The sequence below is a fragment of the Parastagonospora nodorum genome (assembly GCF_000146915.1).
Source record: "Parastagonospora nodorum SN15 chromosome Unknown scaffold_14, whole genome shotgun sequence".
Classification (NCBI taxonomy): domain Eukaryota; kingdom Fungi; phylum Ascomycota; class Dothideomycetes; order Pleosporales; family Phaeosphaeriaceae; genus Parastagonospora; species Parastagonospora nodorum.
Genome location: NW_001884562.1, coordinates 85583 through 100670, shown reverse-complemented (window position 1 = coordinate 100670; position 15088 = coordinate 85583). Strand labels below are relative to the sequence as shown.

Sequence of the window (15088 nt, the reverse complement as noted above, 5' to 3'; positions counted from 1 at the left end):
CCGTTCCCAAACACCATCCATAACGCCAGACCAAGCCGAAGAAACCAGGGAGCATGTCACTGTCCACGCTTTGCCCCCGGATGAGACATTTTGGTGGGGGAAGAAACATGTCATATGGCTGGGTTGATCCAGGCTTCCTAAGGGCCGAAATCCTCGCGTTCACCTTCCGCGTCATCGTCACCTTCGACATGGCGGTAGCCCTGAGGATCACCGGCTTGAGGTTCAGGACCTCTCGAATTCACTGCATACATTTGCTGTCGGGGGTCAGTTGCGTCTCATTCTTGCCTCGGCAGGATTGCATACCTGTTGCTGTGCCATTGTGGGGTATGCTTGGTAGGTCGGATCGAACATCTGCTGCTGAGCGTAGACACCAGGGTCGGGACCAGCATACATGTTTGGCTGGCGGAAGTCCTCCTGCTGGGGAATATGCTGCATCTCGTAACCTGGCGGAGCCATGGGGTGCTGTGCATGGACCTGAGGGGGCAGACCACTGCCAGGCACTGCGGCCGAGGACTGGACCGCGGCGTTCTGACCGCCACTCCTCTTGTGTGGATGAGCCTCCTCGCGAGGGACAATGTCGATGAGGAAGTCGAACATGTCGGACTTGCTAAGAGCCGATGCAATGTCTGATCGCTGGAGTGTGCGGCGCTTGTTCTCCTCGGCGTGAATCCAGGCGCGCATGGTAAGCTCGGTGATGAAGATGTCGCAGCCCTTCGCAAACAAGATGGGAGCTTCCGCCGAAATCATCTTCACTTCCGGGTCGGCCTTCATCACCTTCTTGATACGCGCCAACGGCAGCTGGTGGAGCTTGTAGTCATGTTCGTCTGTCTCGAGCTTCGTGACCTGCTGCTGCCAGTATGTATTGAGGATATCGCGGTAGTTGCCCGTCAGACCCTGATTGACCTGTGACCCATTAGCGCTCCATGTTTCAGCCATCGCCGTGAGTGCGTCGTACATTCTGCCACGAGCCAGTGAAGAGTTGCGGGTCGGGCGCATGGCCTTGGGCGGCTATCTGGTCCAAAATCAGCGGGAGGCAGTCAGCGCGGGCGCGCAGCGGAAACATACGGATGCAGATGCGCCTGTGGAGTGAAGCCATGTCAGCTGAATTCTGGTAAACAGTGGTCGCGACGGGCGCGCCTGTGGAGTGCGCCTCAATGCGCACAAGGCTGTAGGAGGATCATGACGTACCATAGTGGCCGCTCTGCGTTGGGTCATAGAGCGGATTGCCAGCTTGCCCATCGTAGCGGCGGGGTGCAGCTGGTGCGGCGCGCATCTTCTGGATGTTCTGGTCCATGGTGGCTTTGTTGCGCAAAGGTTACGCGGGCGCAGGGTTGGCTTGCGCGTGAGTCTTCTGATACGATGGCCTGGCGAATACAATGCTCGGGTGCTCTCTGAATTGCGCCTTACACAATGTTGTGGATATGCAGATGCTGGCGTCGTCGCGTGGTGCTTGGGAGCTATGCTGGTGCAGGTGGCTTCGTCAGAGAGGCCAAAGACGGGCTAAGTGGCTGGGACGCGGAGTTGCTGCGGGGGATGCCGCCGGGAGCTATGATCTCTGGCCATGGTCAGTCTCGTCGTCGTTGGGAGCCATATCATCCACCTGTAACGAGGACGTTGACTGACCTGGTGCGTATGGGCGAATCAAATCCTCTGCTGCTTTATGGATTTCCAACTTCTGCTGTGGTTGGTTCGTGTTGGACAAATGCGAATGGGACACCCTTCGCGATTCGGTAACACCCGCTAGTTCAGATCAGATCAGGTCCGCAGCACGTCAAGAAACAGATCAACAACAAGGCAGCTCCGAGGCAGTCTGAGGCACATATATATGAACGTGGCATACCGTGCGGATCACATTCAGCCAAGTAGGCTATCCGCCATCGTCACTGCCGCCACGGTTATATTTGCATCATTCCTGCACGTCGCACGGCGGCTTTCCAGCACACTCGCGAGGCACTGCCCTATGCCGCCGATATCACCTCTCGTCCTCCCCAAGGATATTGGAGAGCATCGTCATCACATCGGACCGGGGTCACCGCTCCTTGCTCCCACATGCCTGTTTCCAAGGCTATCGCCAGTCATCTCTGACAGCACATCCGCAGAGCCGTTCGCAGCTCCAGCATGAACTTCTGTCCGCTTGAAATTTCCAAGCATATCGGATTACTTGCGTTTGTTACCCACAGCAACTGCAAAGGCCGCCTTTCACCTTAGGCGCGGGAGGACTCCATATAGCAGAAGCAACACACTGCACCTTGAGGGAACATCGCTAACGCAAAGGCAACCCCAGCCGCACTCATCCCACACCAAACTCGCATGATAATAACGCTGATTGGCCGACCGGGGAAGCTTATTGATTGGGTGCATGACCATTGATGAGTTGTTCACTGGCCGGAATATTAGCACGCCAGATATGCAGGCGTGCATCATTTGCCAACAAGGCCCTGCGATCTGAAAGTAAATGAAGCTGACGGTCAGCCGTGAATCGTGATGGTGGTGTGTTTCGACGTGGCCGCGGTTGTGTCGGAGTTTAGGTTCTCCCGACGCGGGTGGCCCGTGCCCATTTCCTAAGAAAAAGTTCGTGATCCTCGAAACTTTTGCTATTCGTGCATCCCACCCTGCAAACGCCAACATGGAGCTGTTGCCAGCGCATCAGCCTCTCCTCGAGGATGACACCGACGAGGATATGTCTGACGAGCAGATACGTGAGCTTCTCACTGAAGCCGCAACTCGTATGCGCGCGAAGGCAGCCGGCAAGCCGACAGCCACTCCGGACGCTCCCTTCAGGCTCCCCAAGTTGAGGCCTGGGCACCTTGCCGACACTTACGAGAAAACCGACGGAAGCATCACGCGTCTTGACCACTCGAAGCTCATCGACAAGAAGCAGCAAGCTCTTGCCAATGGCATCAAGAAGATTGAAGACCCACTTGTCGTCAAGAAGCAGAAGATCGAGGTATGTGCCAACACTATTCGCTCTCTCCTTTCATTCGCCGTTGATGATAATTATCCCAATTTCATACTGAGCAGACACGGGGTCCCGTCTTGGGTACTCTCCTGCAAAAACGATGCTTTACTTAGTTCATAGTTACACTGAGGCACTTACTTTAAGCTCTGTTTTCTTGCATCAAAACGTATGCCGAATGCTGACGGAATGAATAGGAAAAGAAAGCTACCGCTGGCGCGCAGTGGTTCAACATGCCGAAGACCGACCTCACGCCAGAGCTGCGTCGTGATCTGCAATTGCTGAAGATGAGGAACGTCCTGGACCCAAAGCGCCATTACAAGAAGGACAACTCGAAGAACGATGTCCCAGCCTTCTCTCAGGTCGGCACCATCATCGAAGGCGCCACGGAGTTCTACAGCAGTCGTCTCAACAAGAAGGAACGCAAACAGACCATCTTGGAGGAGGTGATTGCCCAGGAGAAGGACAGCGGCCGTTTCCAGAGGAAGTACGAGGACATCAACAAGAGCAAGGCCAGCGGCAAGAAGGCCCACTACAAGTCCATGCAAGCGAAGAGGAACAAGGGCAAGGTTGTAAAACCTTGAGCTTGATCACAGTAGTCGCGCAAGTACTAGGCCTGCCTTCACCAGGTCCACACACATATCCGTCACCATGGAAACTTACGGCAATCTTCATGAAGTCCGTCAAGGCATAATTTTTACTATGCGTACAGACCTGCTAGTATCTCCTTGACCAGGGCCTGCATGTCTTTTGCCGCCTCTCGGCCCGCTTCCAGTACCTCCTCATGGTTCGCCTTACCCTGACTGAGATGCTCTGTCAACTCGGCCGGGGTCAGGCTCTGGATCGTTGCATCGTCTCCGCGAAGCCCTGCCTCGAGGACTGCTACGTTGGTCACCAGACTGAAGGCGAGCACGCGCATGCCTGCGTGACGAGCAACGATGATCTCTGGTACAGTGGACATTCCCACCACATCTGCGCCGAGCATGCTCAACATTCTGCACTCAGCTCTGGTTTCATACCTGGAGAAGTCAGAAATGTTCCCGGCACGGAGGACTGAGGACCCATGAATGATTACTTACGTTGGTCCCGAAACGAACGCATACACGCCTTCATGCAGGCGTCTCTGTTGCTTATCGAGGCCCAACTTCACCCAGGCTTGGTGCGTTCGCCTTCTCAAGTCAAGGTCGTACGCATCAGATAGCGGTGGGAAGCGGACTCCAAACTCTTCAATGTTGGGTCCTCGGAGAGGGTGAAGTCCCACGAGGCCGGCCATGAAGAGGTGCTGCTCACGTTAGCGCAAGCCGTATCGAGTGCTTCGATTGAACGTACATCGTTCAGACAGACTATATCGCCTACACGGTAAGTCTGGTTCAGACCACCCGCAGCGTTGGTAACTAGGCACACAATCAACTTTGTACAACAAAACTTGCATCTTGCAACATACCAACCATAGTCTCGACACCGAGAAGTTTACACACTCGAGTAGCGAAAGTAACCACATCCATCGTGTGACCCTCATAGTAGCTAAACGTGTCAGTTGCGTACAGGCGACGATTGTGATGTAGATAACGTACTGTGCTCGTCCGACCAGAAGCGCTACAGGCGTTTTCTGAGGCCCGATCTGACCAAACACAAACTTGCCTGCGTGACCCTGCACTGTTGTACAACATTAGCACTCGAGACCGTTTTCCAACTTTGCAATCCCTCACTCTTCACATGCTTCTTGACTCACCGGTACTCTTGGGGAAGTTGGGAATGTCGCCATAGGCAAGCTCAACTTTTGGCTCCGCTTCAATCGTGTCTGCCAGCCCTCCAAGACCCGAACCACAAACGATGGCTACTTTTGGAAATTGAAGTGATTCGGGAAGTTGCTTGCGCACATATTGGGCGGTTTCAGTCGCACGGACGTAGGCGTTCGGGGCAGCTTCCATCGTGAACGGTCGAGGATTCTAATATCAACAGTGAGGACTTAAGACGTTCCTTTGTAGCGACAGAGAAAGTATTCCACCAAGCTATTTTCCCACTCGGTGGAGTGGTTGCCCGATAGGGAAGGTCTGCGGTGAGTTCCGACGCCGTGCTTTCTGCCGGGCGGTCAGCGCATCGGCGCTAGTGCGGATCTTGATCAGAAGTTCGAGGTGCGGCGGACTGAATCGCGACTTTCATCCAATTATGGCGGCGCCACGGTGTATGCGCTCCTTTTTGGGGCCGGCGAAGAGGGTGAAGGTATGAATTGATAAAATATGCGGAATTGTGTGCTGGGATCGCGGGGACTAATGGCACTATAGATATCACAACCGCCACGGCCGCACGCACGAACTTTCTCGCAAACGAAGGGCTCGAGAGCAGATGAAGATGAAGGTCGCGGGGACGGTAGAAGGGGACGTAGAGAAGGAAAGGCCATGACAAAGCTCTTGGACGACATCGAGAGTGGGAATCTGGATTTGGAAGCACAACTGAATCGTATGAATATTGATCCTAAGAAGTACAAAGAGTAAGGCAGCTAATACACAATGACTATGAGTGCGGGAGCTAACAATCCACAGGCTATACAACAGTTCAGAAAAAGCAGAACAGCGTCTTGCAGAATGGGAACCAAAGACCCGGGAAGAAGCACAGCAGAAGTGGAAAGAGATGCAAGACACACCGGACCACTTCACATTATTGCACACATGGAAGCGAGCTGGCGTGGAGCCCATCAAAGTCGCAAAGTCCGTCCACCTATACACTCTCTCAGACCAGTCAACAATGCTAATACTCATGGCGTAGGGAGCGAGGCATAACCCTCCCCACCGACAAACCCCCCCTCGACCCCAAGACCCAAGAGGAGCTCGACGCCCTCCGAAAACCCCTCAACGTCCAAGCCGTAAACCTCCGCCCTCTCCGCCGCGCCGCCCCATACGGCGTGCCCGTCTGCGACCTCCAACTGCGCACCTACTCGATCCGCCAACTCGTCCTCTTTGCCGACTTCTGCGTGCGCGCCGCCTACTACATGGGCCTGCCCGCACGCGGCCCCGTGCCCCTGCCCCGAATAACCGAGCGCTGGACCGTCCCGCGCGCAAACTTCATCTTCAAAAAGTCGCAGGAGAATTTCGAGCGCATCACCATGCGCCGGCTCATCCAGATCCAGGACGGCGACCCGGATGTGGTCAAGGCGTGGTTGGCGTTTGTCACGCGCTATCAGGTACCGGGTGTCGGCATGAAGGCGAACATCTGGGAGTATGAGAGCCTGGAGAGCGCCACCAGGGCTGGGTATGAGTTGCCGCAAGGTGACTTCTCGAGGAGGAGGGAGGGGAGTGTCATGCGCAAGGTGGAGGAGATTTTGGGTTCTGAGGGGTTCAAGGAGAGTATGCAGGGGCATGAGAGTGGGGTTGAGATGAGGCCGTGAGGGGGGTGGGTCGATAGATGGAGGGGGATGTATGCATTGTTTGACTAGATAGAGACGAGGACTATGCATTTGGTGGTTGTATGAATATACTCGATTTGAACTTCAAGATCCGGGGAAATGTACGAACACTGTCTGCATAGCCAGGTTCTCATTTACACCATTTTGGTCTCCCACCTTTATGTTAGAAGCTGTTGATTATTGCGGGATGATGCAGGCCCCATTGTGACAGCGCACATGCATTCACCGCGCGAATTTCGGTATCCGGTGTCTTTTTTGCAACACATTGGGAAGCATCAACAGGAGTCAGTTGTGCGTTCGTGTTACCCACGATGCAGATTTGTACACACCGCTTGACGTTGAATCGTCAAGATAGCACCAGTTGACCAGCACCACGCTATGACCTGGCCGACTCCAAAGCCACGGAAAAGACTATTGTTATGGTCACGACTTTGAGATGCCTGATGTTGATGCTGATGCATATCGAAGCTCCATATGCAGCTCATCATCTACCATACCAATTCGCAACTAGCAAGGTGCATTCCTTTGACGCAAACATTACCAGCTTCTTGGGAGACGCTTCAAAAGTGACAGCCGTCCGCCAGTTCGAGAGCGGTCTCCTGAAATGTCCTGCACGGTGCCGTTCGACTCCGCACTCTGCGATTCTTTGGTTCGGGCTCACGCCGCCGCATCGCCCTGCATACACGCACGCGCAAATGACGCCGTCGCGTGGGCCCTCCACAATTTCTCTTCCGTAACACCATCCGGCGCGCGCGACTGAACAGCGGTTCATCTGGAGCTCCAGGCATGACTTGGGCAGGTTCGCCGACTCAGATGGAGTCGCGTGATGTGTTCAGATGGCCTTGTCGGTCTAAATCGAGCTTACGCGTTACGCTTTCAAGACAGCCCGCGGCTTAGCAGACATGTCCAAGCGTCCCTTCCCCAGCTTCGTTTAACAACCGTGGAGATGCCGGCGTCATCGTGTCTCGCCTTCTTCTGGCGCTCCTCACGCTCTCACTCAAGAGGCGTTACTTGACACTGTAAATCCCCCTTCAACAGGCAATCATGACCAAGCCTGCGCGCTACAACTTCAAGACGCGCCATGTTGCGCACCCGGATGCTATTGTCGCGGGCGACAAGTACAGGTTCACCATCTTGACCGACGGCCTGCTGCGCTACGAGTGGGCTGAGGACGGCAAGTTCGAGGACAGGGCATCAACTTTTGCCGTCAATCGCAGGCTGGCTGTGCCGGACTTTTATGTTTGGGACCGCGGCCACGGCATCGAGATCGTGACAAAGCGCTTCCACGTCGTGTACAACAAGAAGAAGTTCAGCGCAGACGGCTTCAAGATCACCCTCAAGGGCGCTGTGACAGGCACCTGGACGTACGGAGAAGAACTGTCCAACTTGGGCGGCACCACACGCACATTGGACGGTGTCAATGGAAGGACAAACCTGGAGAAGGGCGTTCTGTCGCGAGATGGAATGGCCGTCCTGGACGACACCAAGTCCATGTTATTCGAGGAGGATGGCTGGATTGCGCCGCGCAAAGGAGGCGAGAGGTCAGATCAGTACATCTTCATGTATGGTCGCGACTACCGGGAAGCGATCCGCGCATACTACGCCGTTTCCGGCAGCCAGCCTCTGCTCCCACGGTACGCCATGGGCAACTGGTGGAGTCGCTACCACGCATACGACGAGAAGGAGTACCTCGAGCTCCACGATCACTTCAACAAGGACGATGTGCCGATAAACGTGGCGGTGATTGATATGGATTGGCACTTGGTGAACAATCTGCCTGATAACATGTACGGCTGGACCGGATACACTTGGAACAAGAAATTGTTCCCAGATCCAGACAATTTCATGAAGAAGCTGCATGATCGTGGCATGAAGATTACGCTCAACTTGCACCCAGCGGATGGCTTCAGATTCTTCGAGGAGCAGTATCCAAGGGTAGCGAAGTATATGGGCATAGACCCTGCGACTAAGCAGACGATTGAGTTCGACTGCACCAGCAAGAAGTTCATGGATGCGTACTTCGACATTGTACATCACGAGCACGAGGACCGCGGCGTTGACTTCTGGTGGATTGACTGGCAGCAAGGGAACCAGTCGAAGATTCCTGGTGTTGATCCGCTGTGGGTGCTGAACCATTTCCATTTCTTAGACAAAGGTCGCGGCTCTCAAAGACCATTGATCTTCTCGCGTTTCGGTGGACCTGGTGCGCAGCGCTATCAGATTGGATTTTCTGGAGATGCTATTATCACATGGGATTCATTGCACTTCCAGCCTGAGTTCACCGCAACTGCTTCGAACATCGGCTATGGATGGTGGAGCAACGACATTGGTGGACACACACATGGCTACAAGGACGACGAGCTGTACACTCGCTGGGTGCAGCTAGGTTGCTGGTCGGCCATCCTGCGTCTACATTCTGACAACAATCCATTTAACACGCGCGAGCCGTGGCGCTTCAGTGACGAAGCCTGTGGTATCGTTGAAGATACGTTGCGCCTTCGTCACCGCTTGATTCCATACCTCTACACCATGAATGCGCACTCCGCATCTGACGACGAGCCACTGATCCAGCCAATGTACTGGGACTACCCAGAAGTTGACGAAGCCTACAGCGTACCAAACCAGTACCGCTTTGGTAGTGAGCTCATTGCTGCGCCTATCACACAGCCGCGCGACGTAAAGACTAAACTTGGCGCGGCAAAGATGTGGCTTCCGGCTGGGAAGTTCGTCGACATCTTTACTGGTGTAGTGTACAACCGCAAGGGCGAGCTTCAGGTCCACCGTCCGTTGCATTTGACTCCCGTCCTCGCTCCTGAAGGTGCCATTGTCCCACTCGACGGAGCATGGCGTCCGAAATCCGGCTCGCCAAACCCCGAATCACTGGAGATCCTCGTAGTCATCGGCGCAGACGGATCCTTCACTCTCCTCGAAGACGACAACAGTGGCACCCACGTCGACGACGGCGGCTTCAGCATGATCGAGTTCGACTCCGAAGGCATTGAATCCAGCAGCGACGAAAACAACGTGAAATTTGTCTCTACGCCCATCACCTACAAGCAAAGCACCGGCGTGCTCAAAATCGGCCCCGCAGACGACAGCAAGGCCGCCGTGATTCCCAAGAAGCGTGACTGGAAAATTCGCCTCCTCGCCTATACCCCCGAACACGCGTCAGCCATAACATGCCTCACCACCTCGGCCACAAAGAAACACCACGCCAAACATCTCTCCCATAAACTCTCCACCGATTCCAACGGCACCCTCATCACGCTGACCTCCGTCCCCACCGACCATGCCATCATCATCGAACTTGGCGCCAAGAGCAGCCCGCAACTCGATATCGTGGACCCCATACGCCGCATCGAGGACTTGATTGACAAGGCGTGCATCCGCATGGACGAGAAGTGGGATCTCTGGGCGACTATGAACAATGGCGAGAGCACGCTGAATAAGGTTAGGGGGCTGCAGGGCAAGGACTATTTGAAGAAGGAGATGCTGGATGCGATGTTGGAGCTTATGTTGGCGGATGAGCGGTTTGCGGGCGGGGAGGTTATGGAGATGGAATTGTGAAGGTGGGGAAGGGAAGGGAGGGGGATGAGGTTACGATATATGAAATGGATTGATGTTTTTCGGTTTTTAGTTGCAGGTGGAAGCGGCGTTTGGAGTATTTTGTATACATAAAGCAAGCCGCCAGTCATCCGCAGGAGCTAGTCCATATTAAAGAATTATCTAAAACCGTCTTCTACTCATTTTCAAAAATAAGGCTGTATCCCTGGGCAGTCTAGGGCGCTGCACGCATTGTCTGGCGCCATTCTATCTGGTTTCGGAGGTTGGCGGCGAGACGCTGACGGCTTGTTTGGTGACGGGAAAAAAACACTGAACCCAGCTCCTGTCCTATTTGCAATCAACGGGCAGTTTTTTTAGTAATCAGTGATTCTGATACATACAATTCGCCTCAAACACACTCATCCCCGCCAGCCTCATCGCGCGAGTAATCCGAACTGCCGGCACTGCGCCATGGAACTGCACCAGCATCGCTGCGTGCAGTGTATACGCCCCGCGATGCAGGCGGTCCAAGGCGCGGACGTCACTCATTGTCCAGTACGGTGTGGGCGCGGTGTCAAGGGCGATTTCGACGGGGTAGGGTAGGGGGCTAGAGGGGCGGGGGTGGGAGAGTGTGTGGGAGAGATGCTGGATTAGCTTGTCGAGTGGGTGTGTGGAGGATGGCGAGATGGGGCTTGTGAAGCGGAGTTCGAAGCGTATGGGTAATGCTTTGAGAGTTTCGAGTTGTTTTGCGAGGATGGGGTGGGCTTCGGAGTAGATGAGTTTGTTGGTGCGGAGGATGGAGGTGGACAGGGTGTATGTGATCAGCGTTATGGTTGCGTCGGTGGAATGGTGGATGGCGACTGTGCGGTGGGTGGTTGACGGGACAATGTTCGCGTAGACCATGAGAAGTAGCTCGGGTGGGAGGTAAAGGAGTAACGGGGTTTTGTGGCGGAGAAGAAGTGTGAAGGTCGTGATGCAAGCACAGGAGCTGCAAGTAAACCTCCGTTCGCGCGAGATGTTATGTAATATGATCTCTGATAAGGGACATCCACGATTAAAGGCTATAGTTGTAGCCAAAGGTTCGATCGGTGACTTTGAAGGTGAGAGCGCATCGTGAACAGAGGCCACGAGCTCTGTGTATCTTGTGACGTACACGTTCAGCTAGAGATCAAGTTTCACTCTCTTCTTTTGTTCTGCCCATTCTTCGTCTGACAATTCCTTCACTTCCATGGTAGAGTCCCTGTATCTCTTATTTAGGCCGTTATCCCCCACGCCACGCATCACGTCATCGAATACGCGTTTTCCTGGAATCACCAATCCTGGACCCCTATAGTAATCGGGTATGGTTCCTTCAGAGAAGACAATGCAGGAAGTTTTTGATTGCCCAACACTGTTCCGCATTTTCCCTAGACCCATGAATACACGAGAGCCTGAAATGTTCTGGGCGTTTCTCTTTAGGAATATTTCTACCCGGGAGCATTTTCTGGGCCTTTGGGCCACGATGGGCAGGCATAACGCATTGGCTAGGGTCATATTCGTGTCCGAGGTGTGCATGCATTCAGCGAATGCACCTATGTCCATGAACAGGCGAATCGGCTCTTGCGCAAGCTGCTGCAATTTTTCGAGGACGATGGACTTTGCTTCCAGGTTGATCTCTTTGCAGACAGCCAAGACTGCGACAGGGAAAGACTTCATGGTGACGGTGCCTATCACATCCGACTGCTGGTCACCACTACTTGTGGCGCTTGGATTATCAGGATTCCTGACTAGATGTCGATGGGTCGTGAAGGTGAGGTTGTCGTAGATCATCAGTCGGAGCTCAACTGGAAGATCCATGAAGCGGAAGTACACCTCAGTGTCCATCTTGATCGTGTTGTTCGGTGGTTGACGGCAGAAAGATTGAGATCATAGAAGCCGAGATAGTTGAAGATACAATGTTTGTTTGTAAATGAGCGCGGTGAAGAAAACAGAGCCAATGTGATTCTTTGTTATACTTCGCTAGATTACATTTGCCGGCTTCGGCGCTAATAAGTTGTCAGGACGTGTCCCGAGGTCAACCGTGTGTGACTCCGTGTCACCTTCGCGCTCCACACCACCAACACGCAGTGCTCCTTGTGCGACTCCGTGTCACCTTCGCGCTCCACGCCATCAACACGCAGTGCTCCTTGTGCGACTCTTTCGTTACACATAAACGCAAAAGACATGGACCAGACGGTATGACCCGGACGCAACGCCTGAACGTCGATAACAACAAAAGACATTCATGAACTGCGGGGCCTCCAATTCTCCGAAGCTGATCCTGTACAGGTGAATCTAGAAATGGCCGAAGATGCCCACTCCGCGCACCTATGCCTTGCTCATCCCACGCAGGAAGAGTTGATATCAATATGGAACCATACAGCCGCCAGCTGGATAGACTCTCTGTCGATTTCAGCTTATCTTGAGGAGTCACAGCATATGGCCACAGCACCCTTAGCGCGGGATGGCGGCATGACCAATTGGATCCTTGTTGATGGGAGACTTCCTCCAGGAAAGAGGGCGATACTGAGCTCATGCGAAAGTTTCCGCAAACGCGCCTTAACCAGCGACCAGGACGGCAACGTCACAGCCACTATTATTCACGGTATCGCAAGTGTATTCTGTTTTCCTGAACATAGGGGTCGAAGTTATACCAAGCGCTTGATGCAGGAGCTAGCCAAAGAACTTCCGAAATGGCAGATCGATGACACGTCGTGCATAGGAAGCATCTTGTATTCGGACATTGGTAAAGAGTACTACGCAAAGTTAGGGTGGAAACCCAACGAGAGCAATACCCAAATCGTGCTCCCAGCTTTGAAGAGCGATGGATCGAATAACGTTACAAAATTAGTGGAAGCGGACCTCCCAACGTTGTGCGCAAAGGACGAGGCACAGCTTCGAAAGAGCATGGCAATCCCAACGAAAGACGCTACCAAACGTGTGTCTATCATCTCAGACGTCGATCACATGGGCTGGCACTTTGCAAAGGAAGAGATCGCGTGCAGACATATCTTCGATACGGTGCCTGAAACCAAAGGAGCGCTAGCTGGACCGCCTGGTAACCAGACATGGGTAACCTGGCAGCATAGGTACTACAAGCATCCCGATCTCGAAGCGACCAATAACGTCCTGTACATACTACGTCTTGTCGTCGAAGCAGACGAAACTGCCAGTCGCTTGCCTTCACACGCGGAGAAAATGCCTGGTCGCGATTTATATGAGCAACAAAAGAGCCAGCTCAAGGCTGTACTGCACGCTGCGCAAAATGAGGCTTTTGAGTGGAAACTTGATAGTGTTCACATCTGGGACCCAACCCCGTTAGTACAGCGCATGCTGAAAGAGATGGACATCCCATACAATACAGCTGAGCGCACGGTGGAGAGTGTTGCAAGTGGAATGTGGTATGATGGAAATGATGGGATTTCTACGTCGCCTCCTCTCTGGCTGAACAACGAGCACTATGCTTGGTGCTGAAGGAACCCCAGCACAATAGCGACTGCACCCGCACAGTATTTTTTTGGATAGAAATTGTCACGCTATCATTGTCCAAAATTTTCGGTGTTTGATTCTTGGGTGCGGTTTGGTCGATGGCTTTTGGATGAACTATTCCTCGCCATTCAAACAAGTTCGTCCAATCCTCCTCATTGGGAACAGAGTTGAGTTCAAACGTTGGGCCTTCCGGAAAATCGGCATGCCGCGCACATACCTTCGTCTTACATACTGCTTCATTGGGTGCCCAGACTGCAAGTAATTCCATTTCATGATACGCGGAAATCGCTTCAGGTAAGTAACCTTGACCGCAAGATTATTCATTCAGCCAATCGACCATGCGCCGCGCATGGCCTTGAGGCATTCTTCTTCGTACACAATTGCGCTTCTCCGGTCACAATGAGCTTATCGTGAGGTTCAAAAGCCAAAGAACGGGCATATTCGAAGAAAGAGGAGCGTCGATTGGTGATTTCGCGGATGTAAGTGCTCAAACTCGGACTCACTGGGTCGTTGAAGCATTCGGCAAGCGGGCCACAGTGATCGGATAGTACAGCTGCGCCGCCATATCCGAGAATAAAGCGCACCGGGTCACGCTTGAGGTCACGAAGTCGTGACCGGAGATACTCAACGACTTCGCATTGGACCTGCCAACAAGTTGCTAGGATTGCCACTGCAAGCAATTTCCGAACAAGTGTGATCGATCGATGGGCTCCGTCTGCGACCGTCCAGTGCTTGCACTCGAGAGCTTCGGACATCTTGAACACATGTCTTCGAGTCTCGATCTTCAGGTCCTCGTACACCATGCAGCGGAGCTGGGCAGGCAGTTCCAGGAATCGGAACGCTTCGAAAGACATGTTTGTGGTTTGAGAAGGAATTTGTAGTGGAGAGTTGCTTGGGACGACTTGAGGATCGCAATGAGTGTTGGGCTGTTGATCGCACTGTATCGAGAAAAAGACGTGGGTATGACATATGCGGGCGTGTGCAAAAAATCACTATCAGGCAGGAGGCAACACTCACTGCGGATGGATGGTGCGCTCGGACTGCCAGGCATGAAAGTTCCATTTCGCGTGCAGACATTGTGTAAATGCAAAGATTTTCCTTGAATACAAGAGGCATAAAAAACCATGGAAGATCCTCGTTCCACGGATTTTCTCACTAAGTACCTCTCACTCGTTTGCTGACGACGGAGACAATATACACAATGAGCGATTGCTGTTTGCTCCAAAAATCACTTCCGCTTACCAACAACTCTCCCAAACAGACGGAAGATTGATGTAGTTGTATACAAGACACCGAATTTCACGAGGAATCGGAAGTGATATTATATGATATCGAAGTGGTGGAGCAGGCGCGGCTGATAGGAGTAGACATACGAGTGGTCGAGTGTGGAAGAAGTATTTAAGTAGGCGGGCACGAGTGACCTCGGGAGTGAATACCGAGTGATACTGCCTAGGTAGTTCTAAGCTTATTAGGCATGAAGGTGTGTCTGAATTAGCACTGTGCATGGAGGCATGATGAGTACGTATGCATCTGTACAGCCAGGAAAACACAAATAGAAAGAAAGCTTTCTATAGCACAGCGTATGGTTGCGCGTATGGATAACTACCTTAACAGCCTTTAGTCAGCTGCGGGAACACCAGCTTCCGTTTGCCCACAACGCTCTGGAAAAGTTCGTGAAG

At 53.2% G+C, this 15088-nt stretch overlaps 8 protein-coding genes across 8 annotated transcripts; 4 read left to right on the top strand and 4 right to left on the bottom strand.

Annotated features, from left to right (window-relative positions):
• Positions 1 to 137: 137 nt before the first annotated feature.
• On the bottom strand, positions 138 to 1294 carry SNOG_09026 (hypothetical protein; the record flags this gene model as incomplete). Its single annotated transcript, XM_001799277.1, has 4 exons — positions 138 to 200; positions 304 to 903; positions 956 to 1137; positions 1189 to 1294. 4 exons carry the CDS (start codon positions 1292 to 1294, stop codon positions 138 to 140), a joined length of 951 nt encoding a protein of 316 aa, XP_001799329.1.
• Positions 1295 to 2626: 1332 nt separating this feature from the next.
• On the top strand, positions 2627 to 3540 carry SNOG_09025 (hypothetical protein; the record flags this gene model as incomplete). The annotated part of the gene is made up of 2 exons (XM_001799276.1): positions 2627 to 2947; positions 3154 to 3540. 2 exons carry the CDS (start codon positions 2627 to 2629, stop codon positions 3538 to 3540), a joined length of 708 nt encoding a protein of 235 aa, XP_001799328.1.
• Positions 3541 to 3656: 116 nt separating this feature from the next.
• SNOG_09024 (hypothetical protein) lies at positions 3657 to 4887 on the bottom strand (the record flags this gene model as incomplete). The annotated part of the gene is made up of 6 exons (XM_001799275.1): positions 3657 to 3975; positions 4036 to 4238; positions 4286 to 4350; positions 4401 to 4480; positions 4531 to 4612; positions 4689 to 4887. 6 exons carry the CDS (start codon positions 4885 to 4887, stop codon positions 3657 to 3659), a joined length of 948 nt encoding a protein of 315 aa, XP_001799327.1.
• Positions 4888 to 5355: 468 nt separating this feature from the next.
• Positions 5356 to 6501, top strand: SNOG_09023 (hypothetical protein; the record flags this gene model as incomplete). The annotated part of the gene is made up of 3 exons (XM_001799274.1): positions 5356 to 5416; positions 5541 to 5664; positions 5723 to 6501. The coding sequence occupies 3 exons, from the start codon at positions 5356 to 5358 to the stop codon at positions 6339 to 6341; spliced, it is 804 nt and encodes a 267-aa protein (XP_001799326.1). The 3' UTR covers positions 6342 to 6501.
• A 902-nt stretch (positions 6502 to 7403) lies between these two features.
• Positions 7404 to 9926, top strand: SNOG_09022 (hypothetical protein; the record flags this gene model as incomplete). The annotated part of the gene is made up of 1 exon (XM_001799273.1): positions 7404 to 9926. One exon carries the CDS (start codon positions 7404 to 7406, stop codon positions 9924 to 9926), a length of 2523 nt encoding a protein of 840 aa, XP_001799325.1.
• A 385-nt stretch (positions 9927 to 10311) lies between these two features.
• Positions 10312 to 11765, bottom strand: SNOG_09021 (hypothetical protein; the record flags this gene model as incomplete). The annotated part of the gene is given in 3 exon segments (XM_001799272.1): positions 10312 to 10393; positions 10411 to 11063; positions 11082 to 11765. The coding sequence occupies 3 exon segments, from the start codon at positions 11763 to 11765 to the stop codon at positions 10312 to 10314; spliced, it is 1419 nt and encodes a 472-aa protein (XP_001799324.1).
• A 339-nt stretch (positions 11766 to 12104) lies between these two features.
• On the top strand, positions 12105 to 13394 carry SNOG_09020 (hypothetical protein; the record flags this gene model as incomplete). The annotated part of the gene is made up of 2 exons (XM_001799271.1): positions 12105 to 12116; positions 12210 to 13394. 2 exons carry the CDS (start codon positions 12105 to 12107, stop codon positions 13392 to 13394), a joined length of 1197 nt encoding a protein of 398 aa, XP_001799323.1.
• Positions 13395 to 13729: 335 nt separating this feature from the next.
• On the bottom strand, positions 13730 to 14263 carry SNOG_09019 (hypothetical protein; the record flags this gene model as incomplete). Its single annotated transcript, XM_001799270.1, has 1 exon — positions 13730 to 14263. The coding sequence occupies one exon, from the start codon at positions 14261 to 14263 to the stop codon at positions 13730 to 13732; it is 534 nt and encodes a 177-aa protein (XP_001799322.1).
• Between the last annotated feature and the right edge of the window lie 825 nt (positions 14264 to 15088).